At 46.4% G+C, this 11,013-nt stretch overlaps 1 protein-coding gene across 15 annotated transcripts in view; it reads right to left on the bottom strand.

Annotated features, from left to right (window-relative positions):
- Positions 1-2,453: 2,453 nt before the first annotated feature.
- Positions 2,454-11,013, bottom strand: part of CCNL2 (cyclin L2) — a 16,141-nt gene continuing 7,581 nt past the window's right edge. For 13 of the 15 annotated variants that reach the window (XM_035902187.1, XM_035902186.1, XM_035902185.1 and 10 more), the window contains one exon: positions 8,633-10,011. In XM_035902187.1, the coding sequence (XP_035758080.1) occupies positions 9,657-10,011 (355 nt within the window). In that variant the 3' untranslated portion in view covers positions 8,633-9,656. Of the gene's footprint in view, positions 3,631-7,269; positions 10,012-11,013 lie in introns of those variants that run through there. The other 2 variants (XM_035902174.1, XM_009646770.2) reach the window with 2 other exon arrangements.

Genomic DNA, 11,013 nt, shown 5'->3' on the forward strand with positions numbered 1-11,013 from the left:
CCCGCCCTTCCACCAGCTTCGGCGGGGCACATCCAGAACCCTCTCGGTCCTGGTGGCGACTGGCAAGCAGGGACGCAGGTCTGCTGGCCACGGCGCGGCCGCTCAGCCTCGGTGGTAGGGCTGACAGAAATGGGCAGTGGTGAAATCGTTCCCCATTACATCCAGGAGCAGGTGGAAGCCCAGAGGAGAGAGAGAGAGAGATGTCCTCTACCACGGTGATGGAGCGGAAGGTGGGAACTGAAGCGACATTTCTGGGCTCCCCCAGTTACGCCTGAGGCTCAGACCAAGCTGCCTTTTTCAGTCGTTACGAGCATTAACGTTACTGTTGGTTCTGCACCATCGGTGACCCGTTCCTGGAAATGGCTATGGGCTTCCTCGCTGCAGCCAGCCCTCAGCTCTTACCCACTGCCTGCTTTCCCAGATGAGTCGTCTGTTATTGATCCACGCAAACTCGTGCATATAAATTGGTATCTGTAGGTATAAAGGCCTTAATTACATCTGTTAGTACTATATTGCTCTTTATTTTCGTTATAAAAGATGAGTAAGCTTTTAAAACATTAACTTCATCTCGACAGGGGTCAAGGGTAGCCTCTCCCCTTGTGCTTGGGAAACTAAAGCACAAAAAGATTTGGTAATTTGTTCAAATTCTGTGGAGAAGCCCAAAACATCCCATGAGTCTGCCCCACGTCCCTTGTGTTGGTTTCTTTGTTTCTAAACAACTGCAGGAACTCCAAAGGCTGCACAGGATCCGTGTGCCTGAAAACGTCCGTCACTGCTGGGTAGCTCAAAAGGTTCGATATTCGCGTGCAACAATCCCAGGGCGAGATAAGATTACGAGATGCTTGCAGTCATTTCTCAAATCTCAGACCCTTAGCCCTGCAAAGCGCTGACTGCACGCAAAGCTGACCAGTGACGTGGCTTCATCGTTACCTCTGTAGAGGAAGTCAGAACAGTGATGCTCATTTCTGGCGTCCCCAGCCCGCTCTCCACCTTCAGCAAGTAGGGGCTCCTGGGCTCCCACGGAGCAGAATGATCCTGCAGGTTCTTAGCACGAAGCCGGAAGCCAAGTCCAAGGTTTAGCACACACAAAGTGTTTGCCCACTGCAAAAGTTCGTATATACAAAGGATGTTGTGTTTACTTGTGCTTTACATCGCCTTTTTATCGCCTCGTATGGGCAGTACTTTGCAGACACACCCGAATGGCAATATCCACCATAAAGTGACCCTTCCCCGCACAGGGCTGAAAATGCACAGCAGAAGTGGCAAGCACAGCTGGCTCTGCTTCACCACTGGGGTGGAAGGAGCTGTCCTGAGGTCATCAGGCCACCAAGCAGGGGCCAGGGCACAGTCACGGCCCTCCACCTGCTGGGTGACTCAAAAGGGAAAGGGCCACCTTGGTTTTCAGGTAGTTCCTCGCTCATTTGTAGTTACTGACAAGCGGCCAGGCCTTTGTGTGAAGATCACAGAACCATTTGGTTGGAAAAGCCCTTTAAGATCATAGAGTCCAACCGTTCCCCTAACCCTGCCACCCCACCACTGAACCCCGGCCCTAAGCACCTCCTCTGCCCGACTTTTAAATCCCTCCAGGGATGGGGACTCAACCCCTTCCCTGGGCAGCCCCTTCCAGAGCCTGACAGCCCCTTTGGTTCTTGTCTGGAATTCAGAGTTCTCAAAGGGGAAGAAACAGTTCCAGTAGAGGAAGATGATGTTCTCAGCAAATACAACATATACTGAAAAATCTGCTATTGCCTAGGTGCACAAGATATAGAATTGACCTGTACAGAATTCTGTGCAATGCTTTTCAAAGCTCCACGGCTTAAAAAAAAAAACCCCAAAACAACCAAAACAAAAAACCCAACCCCTCTCTTATTCTACTTTTATAGATGGGGAAAACTGGGACAGGGTCCAGTCACATAGCCCGAGGTCACATGGAGTTAGTGACAGATTCCCCTTGGGCAAGCAAGGTCCCAGCCCAAGAGCAAGGCATTTTTTTGGAGTTACAGGAGGTAGACATCCAGGTTACAAGACATCGCAAGGTGCACATGAGAGAAACATTGCCCAGAGCTCCTTGCTGTGCTGGACAGCAAAGAGGAGCCAAGTCCGGCATACGAGGATTCTCTTCTGCTGGCTGGAGGTGAATTGCATCCAACGTGAATCTGGCCAGCCCCAGTCTCATCTTCTCACCTCAGCTCTCACGGCGCTGTCTGCCATGGATTTTAACCAAGTTCTGTGCACTAGGAGCTGGTTCCTCCAGGCCTGCTCTTGTCTAACTCTTGAAGTCCAGATTCCAGCACGCTGTTAACCACCGTCTAAGTAAGGCAAGTTTTTATGCTGTTTAGCTCTACCTGAGTCGAGTTGGATACATCAGAGGTAGACTTGCTTTGCTCAGTAATTTCTCACCCACATTTAAAGACAATAAAAACAAGGGTTGCCTGGCAACCCTTGGAGAAGAGTTACTTGGCAGGACAATGGAGAAAACACTTTTATTTTGCACGAAGCAATACTCTGAAAGAATTCCTACTTGCAGTTTCTGCGTTTGAGTGAACTCCATTCATTCAGCTCCTCTTTGGCTTAGGTCTGTCTCTGCAGGACATCTCAGAGTATCAGGGTATTTCTAGTGTTTGTGGAACTACAAATCATTGTTAGAGTGATAGACTGTGGGCAGAGCAAGCAAAATCAGGTTTAAAACGGACACTCCCTCTAACCAAATGATTTTGAGTCACCAACCCACAGCTTTCACGTCAGCAGAATTCAGTTTGAGCAGTCTAGGGAGTCAAAACATGAAAGGAGGAGCCACCCTTCGTGGACAGAGGTGCACAGAAGACAGAAACCAAAGCCATGATCAGTTTTGGTACTTCAGACCTGGCCATATCGGATCTTAAGTGAGCTTCAGAGGCAGCAACGGACTCCAAAACTTCTGGCCAGACACCAGAGACAGAGGCAGCGAGCTCAGCAGCAAAGGTGGACCATTTCTGACAGAAGTTCAATCTCTCTGCCATTTCCCACCACGTTGATTTTCCAGAGTTGCAGAGGACTCAGCACCCAGCTCTGGATGGATGCAACATCTACGCTGAAGCTTATGGTAAATCTCAATTGAAGCCTCCCTTCGCAATGTCCCATCGGGAACAGAGATCTGCTTTCCTCATCTGATCTCAGAAATGGCAAGCTTTGTTGTTCAATTATTCTGTGATGGTGTCAACCACTGCCTTCCCATCTCCAGCTCACCCAACAAGGGGGATCTCCCCCTCTTGGTCACCACCTGCCTGGCACACACTGAGCCAGAAGTTCCATATTTGAGGAAGTAATTCCTTAGGCTCTCACCTGAAAAAGGAAAGCTTTCTTGGCTGCCCCTCTGCTGATACACAGCAAATACAGATCTGAAGGCCATGACCTTCCACCCGCACGTTGGATTTATAGCTGTGGAGTCCATTGTTGAGGAAACATCAGCCAGGAAGCCTAGAGGATCATTTCCCATGAAGGAGGGAGGACTAGGCTGCGTTGCCAGAGCACGGAGGCAGCTTTATCTGAGGAGATCGAACCGGAGCCTGGCCAAGGCTGCAGCGTCTTCCAAGTCAAGAGGTTTCAGTGAGCACTGTCCCTTCAGAGCTTCTGGCCCGTGAGATAACCTCTCTGCAAGCAGAAGGAATTACATGTGAACACCAGACAGAGATCACAGAGGAGCAACCCGGGAGATGTTCCGATGAGCAAGAGCCACGCTGCAGTCTTCAGATGTTCAGAAAACATAAGTCATAACTCACCTTAAAAGCTGAGACTTGTATATGCGTGTACGTACACAAAAGTGTGGTGCGTTTTTTATTTTAGGTAAACCTAAGCTCCTTGTCTCGTTTGCTCAGCCCGATACACACACGTTTCCGTGTTCTGTAATCTTTGTAACCATGAGAACTAGAATTTTTTCCTGTTTTCTTAAAACAGAAACTTAGATTCTCTCTCAGTTTCTTACCAGTAGGACTACCGTTTGTAAACAAGTTTAAATATTTAATGATCTGTGATACAGTCACAAGCACTCGTAGCCGGCGGGGAAGTAAAGAAAAAAAGATTGGTGTCAGTACTATGAATACAGCGAAACTACTTACGCACAAGCTTCAGCTGGAGGAACCAGTCAGGTCAGAGGTTGTTGTTATTGTCCGACTACAAGGACTCAGACCATGCCTGGATTCAAGGACAGGCATAACACAGGCCTGCACCACTACTCCAGCTCCCAAAATACGCACTAGAGCAAACACAACCAGTATCTAGAAGAGCAGTTGATCTTTGGGTAAACAGTGAATGGTGCGAGCAGCATTACACACCTTTTATTCTATATTCAGCTCCGCTTACTAGGAAAAGCGGTCGAAACTCAAGAAGGAGTGGGTTCAGAAAGCAAGCTCTTCACCAAAGAGGTGAAGAGTTCCCCAAGAGCTCACGTGCAGGACTGCCTGCCTGGCCGACAGAAGGGCGGCCTCCTGTCACGGGTAGGGTATAGACTGTCCCTAGGTATCACCTCACACGAGCCACCAGGTCTGCCAGACACCAGCAGTTCCCGATTGCTACCCCATCATACAGCCCCAAGGCAAAGGATGTTTTCCCAATAAGACAAAAAGCAGCCCTGTAGGAAACATTGGGAAAAGCGACAGACAATCAGAGGTAGTGAGACAAAAGTAAGGTTGCGAGAGGGCCCTAAGCATACGTCAGGAACAACGGAACAACTTGACACAGTATTTCTTAACATTTTCTCCAAAGACTGGGCTGACTTTTTTTTTCCTCCAGGCTCTTTTACAGTATTGGGCCCAATCACATCCACTTGACACCTACCACAGGACCTGTGCTTACAGGAGATTAAGTGAACAAATACAAACTGGTGCCAAGAAAATAATCTGTCAGCTCCATTAATGGTGCTTCTGGCTTGCTCACTGTCAGCAGCGCTTACTTCCCCAAGTTGTCTCAACCATTCCTGGGGCTGGTGCACATCAAAACCACCACAGATGTTCGTCCACTTTGAACCATTTTCACAGCCCAAGAACTGACCCCTCGCCCATTTCACATTTCCACGTACCAAGGGCCAAGATTCTCACAATCCACAGTTCTGTCATCTCCCAGAGATCAACCACACCAGCTCCCCGTGCAGACTGTTCCTTACTGCACAGGTGAAAAGGACCAGAGCCATTCCTGTTCATGAAATTCAGCTGGTATCTGCCACCGATATTTTAAGTTAGAGAAATGCATTGCTCCAACCCAGACCTTTGTGGATGGGTGGATGTTATGTTTGGTACCAACTGGAGAGGTGCCTGAACTAACAGAACACCCAGGATTCCTAACTGCAAGGAAACAGGGATTTAATTCAAAGGTTCCCAAGATGACCACTGCAAAGAGCTTAAATTGAAACTCTGGAATGACTGCTTTGGAAGACTCAGACCATGCCTGGATTCAAGGACAGGCATAACACAGGCCTGCACCACTACTCCAGCTCCCAAAATACGCACTAGAGCAAACACAACCAGTATCTAGAAGAGCAGTTGATCTTTGGGTAAACAGTGAATGGTGCGAGCAGCATTACACACCTTTTATTCTATATTCAGCTCCGCTTACTAGGAAAAGCGGTCGAAACTCAAGAAGGAGTGGGTTCAGAAAGCAAGCTCTTCACCAAAGAGGTGAAGAGTTCCCCAAGAGCTCACGTGCAGGACTGCCTGCCTGGCCGACAGAAGGGCGGCCTCCTGTCACGGGTAGGGTATAGACTGTCCCTAGGTATCACCTCACACGAGCCACCAGGTCTGCCAGACACCAGCAGTTCCCGATTGCTACCCCATCATACAGCCCCAAGGCAAAGGATGTTTTCCCAATAAGACAAAAAGCAGCCCTGTAGGAAACATTGGGAAAAGCGACAGACAATCAGAGGTAGTGAGACAAAAGTAAGGTTGCGAGAGGGCCCTAAGCATACGTCAGGAACAACGGAACAACTTGACACAGTATTTCTTAACATTTTCTCCAAAGACTGGGCTGACTTTTTTTTTTCCTCCAGGCTCTTTTACAGTATTGGGCCCAATCACATCCACTTGACACCTACCACAGGACCTGTGCTTACAGGAGATTAAGTGAACAAATACAAACTGGTGCCAAGAAAATAATCTGTCAGCTCCATTACTGGTGCTTCTGGCTTGCTCACTGTCAGCAGCGCTTACTTCCCCAAGTTGTCTCAACCATTCCTGGGGCTGGCGCACATCAAAACCACCACAGATGTTCGTCCACTTTGAACCATTTTCACAGCCCAAGAACTGACCCCTCGCCCATTTCACATTTCCACGTACCAAGGGCCAAGATTCTCACAATCCACAGTTCTGTCATCTCCCAGAGATCAACCACACCAGCTCCCCGTGCAGACTGTTCCTTACTGCACAGGTGAAAAGGACCAGAGCCATTCCTGTTCATGAAATTCAGCTGGTATCTGCCACCGATATTTTAAGTTAGAGAAATGCATTGCTCCAACCCAGACCTTTGTGGATGGGTGGATGTTATGTTTGGTACCAACTGGAGAGGTGCCTGAACTAACAGAACACCCAGGATTCCTAACTGCAAGGAAACAGGGATTTAATTCAAAGGTTCCCAAGATGACCACTGCAAAGAGCTTAAATTGAAACTCTGAAATGACTGCTTTGGAAGGCCGAGCCAGTTATTGTCAGAGTGAAATATTACAGATACTGCCGTTCCTAGCACTCAGCACAGTAAATGCTGAAGAACTACTTCCTTGTAAATTCCCCTAGAGTTACCAAATACATGGGATAACTCCTTAATCTTGGACTTCCTGAGGCAAAGTAAACCAAAACATTTGCCCGCGCTCCATACCACCAGGTAGTGGCAACAGGCAGACCCCTATTCAACAGAGGGGCACCTACACCCACCCCTGTATTTCAACAGTTCCCTTACACTTCCTCGAGCCACTCCAAGCATCTTCTCCCAAACCCACCTGCCAAGACATTCTGTGGAGCCATCACTATTGGGCTTTTTACTGGTAAAGACAGACTGTTCTCTTCTAGAACAGGACGTCTTTTAATCCTGTGATATAAACCCTTTTGTTTTGGCACAGAACCGCTTTAATGTAAAAACGTACACTTTCTGCCTTGTTTTTTTCCTCTCCAGATTTTAACAAATGTACCAGGAAGCAGATCGCTACTTACACAACACTGCACATAAGCACAGTAGTTTACAGAACACAGATGCTGATTTTTATGCCAAGTGACATTATGTTCATGCAGGAAAGCGTAGCCTGGGTCTTACCTTTATCTTTATCCTCGTCCATGCCACTTGCACCGGAGGAAGGTCATGTCTGTAGCTAGCAGAATTTAGACTTAACTAAGGTAACTCCTCCTAAAGTCTTCCTGGAGGAGGCTGCAGCTGTGAAACCTGCCTCCCCAGATCTTGCTTACTTCAGGAATTGGACAAGAAGCAATTCTGGAAGCATCCAGAGCAGAATGAAGTAATTCAACAGGGAAACGCTGACTATCTTTTAGAACTGGAATTAGTAAAGAGAGTTCTGATGTTGAAATGCTCCAAGTAATAGCCAGGTAGTAAGAACTAGACTTAAAATGGGAACCGTCTGTAGAGAACATTGTTACTTCAGGTTGTTCATATCCAAATGGATCAAAGTCACTTTGTACCACATTATGTCTGAGCTACTTTAATAATACTTTGACTTCTACTCAATTATTTAGCATACCAAGTATGAAATAATTACATTTCTGACTGCATGCACAGGTCAAGCTAAGGCTGAGATAGTTTGCTGATTCAGGAACAGACTAACTTACATTCCACAGCTGTGCTCCGCTGAAGCTCTGACACGCTTTCCTTGTATCTGCTGCCCATCTCAATTCACTGCCTTTTCTCAGCTGAGATGTAATGAGAACTACGGTAAAGAACCGCCAGCCAGCTACTGCGAGATGGCCAAGAAATAACTGGTCTTCTCCCTGCACAGGAAACAGGGGCACCCACCGAAACTATCCAGTAACGATGCATTTGGAACAGGTAACTGCATTGTGTGAGCTACGAATTCCTGCTAAGGAACAGAACGTCAGAGGGAGCTGCAGAGGTCAAAAGCATGACTTAGTTCAAGCCAAGATTAGTCAAGGTCACAAGTAGGTCCACTGGTAATTACACAGAATAATCCTACGCAACCTCTAGCTCAGGAAGTTGCTAGACTAGAGGTTGGCTGAAGGAAGGCTGCCTGCAAATCCTTTCAGCTGCCTTACCTCCATAGCAAAGATTAAGAAAATTGCCATGAGATCGGTTTGGATTTAAAAGCAGCATTAGAAGAGTCACTGTCACACTGAAGCACCTACATGACTGACCACAGAAACACCCAATGCCTCTTGTTTCCCCCGGAGTGGACACAAGTTTAACCCAGGCAGCGCCTCCAGCAACGTCTGCTCACAGAGCCCGAGAGGCTCAAACAGCAGAGCCCTGCGGCACACAGCACCCCGGGCTGCTCCTCCCGGATGGGCCCAGCATGGCATCTACTATACTTCTACTCAGGGTGTAACAACTTAGGCTAGTCTTAAATCTACTGCAGTTTGATCATTCAGCACCAGATTTCTTTCCTTATGAGTAGGCACAGTGGTATAGCTCATAAGAAACTACTATCAAGTAAACTTAATAGAAAATCAAATACTTTAATGAAATTAGGGAGCATGAGAGTAACAGCTCAGATATACCACTAGAACTGATACTACTGGGCTGTGGGGGTTTTGCTATTTTTTTTTTTTTCTTTTAAATGCTCTGTTCTTCAACAAGCATGCAGATTGACAAACTACTAATTCTTCAGAGTGTCAAAGATCCTGAGTAAAGAATTTGAAACCACTTAAAATGTATATATAGGAAATGTCTTATGAGCTGGTGGCCTGCACACAGCATTGCACAGATAAAAATATACTACTCTCAATACACAGAGCTAAATACTTTCACATTTATCAGAATTTTCTACACAAGTCTTTTGATAGAATTCAAGTTTTGAATTTTCTGTATATATCTTCCACCTGTATTAAACAAATGCTTATTTACATTGTGGATAAGTTGTAAAGGCTAGTAAGGCCATATTCCCATACTGTACTGTAACACTGCAAAATATATATACACATATATAACCTAATATAGGCAACAGTTCTAAAAGAGTCACCTTACATTTGTACAACATAATTGAGTCAGTATGAAAAGACAGCTTTGTTAGCACCAAGCCACTCCAACAGTTTTTATGAACTGTCTTGAGCCTTCTAGTTCCACAGGGAAGGACTGTTCAGCACAGTATTCCAAGTACTGAGCCATGGAGGTCCTGCTTGCAGAACTGGAAGTCCCAAATAACACTCCACTGCGCTACGGTATGCAAAATTACTAAACAGCAGGCATAGGAGCATCCAGAGACAAGTTCTGCAGTGTTATTAGCCGACACTCCAGCAGAACAGTCACCAAGACATTTATCAGATTAAGTCTTTCACATCATCCTGTCCTGTTAGTGTCTTTCCTTTGGATTCATGATAGCAAGTACAGAATTGCCAGCAGAATAGACATTACTCAAGCTAGGTGGTTTACAAGCCAGGTTAACCCTATGCTGCAGAGACCAAATGGGGAAGAGCTCCACTGCTTACAATTCCAAAGGAAAGAACTTTTTGCTTTATTCATCGCCTATGCCTACTGTGGCCAGGATGGTCTCGGTCATAGCGATGACTTGCTCGCTCATAGGAGCGTGAACGCTCATGCCTGTGATTTCTATAGTAGTGACTCTTCTTCTTGTACTTCCCCGAATGGTCAGAGCGCTCCCGGGATCGGCTCCTGGAACGTGACGAACTCCTGCTGCGTGATTTCCGTGGTTTGTGTGTTGAGTATTTGTAGTCTTTTGATTTCTTGTAACTTCTCACCTTGGAACCTTTGTAGCTAGAACTGTGGTTGAACTGCCTTGGAGGAGAGTCACTGCGGCTCCTCGAACGGCTGTGGGATTTGGAACCGCTTGATGTGGAGTAACTTTCACTTTTCCTATGGAAAGAGAACAGGAGAGAAAGCATGTAATTTTCTTAATATTAAATAGAATTACTCTACATTACTATTAGCGCCTACATGTAGTCACAATACATACATACACACTTGTAAGTGCCACACAGACAAATGCTTCTCACTTGTAGAGCCAAGGTGTGCAAGAACAGTTTGAGACCAGGCACTGGATTCTGGATTCTGTTGTTCAGTATCCCATGAAAACTAATCTTGTGTCCCAGATGTGCTCACATCTGGTTACTGTGGAAATACTGATTTTTAGAAACTCAAATCCATTTGCAGCATAGTAGTCACGTCTCAGTTCTAGATGTTTTTCCTTTACTACTTAGGAAAGATGCGTGAATAGCTAAGAGTAACTGCCAGACTCAAAGTGCTGCCAACAGTAAGACAAAAGGTAAAACTACTCCTGCTTGAGTTACAGTAACGCTGTCACCCAAACGCCCAAGTCTGGAGTTAATGTTCCTTTCTGTCTCTTTGATCACCCCTCTATGGGTACCACGGTTATAGGGCAAACGTCAAAGGCAGTACAGAAAGCAGATTTTAAAGATGTTTCACTGAATTCAGATAATTACTAAAATGCACTTTTGAATTCAAGTTTTAAGAAGGATTTTAATCCACAGATTTTAGCTTTGTTCTTTTCCACATACACGTTAACACAAAGCCATACTTTTATCAGCACACCCCCAAACCCAACAGGATACAGACTGCCGAACAGGAAGTCAAACTCGCATTGACCAAGGGTCACCAATCTCTGCTACTCTCAACTACATACAAAACAGGATCACTCTTTATTTCATAAATTAAGGTTTTGCAGGAGCAACTGCAACTGGAGCCCTCAGCACAAGGAGGACATGGACCTGTTGGAGCGGGGCCAGGGGAGGGCTACTAAAATGCTCCAAGGGCTGGAGCCCCTCTGCTGTGAGGCCAGGCTGGGAGAGTTGGGGGTGTTCAGCCTGGAGAAGAGAAGGCTGCGGGCAGAGCTGAGTG

Source organism: Egretta garzetta, unplaced genomic scaffold (genome assembly GCF_000687185.1).
Source record: "Egretta garzetta isolate BGI_Z169 unplaced genomic scaffold, ASM68718v1 scaffold29, whole genome shotgun sequence".
In the NCBI taxonomy this organism is placed as follows: Eukaryota; Metazoa; Chordata; class Aves; order Pelecaniformes; family Ardeidae; genus Egretta; species Egretta garzetta.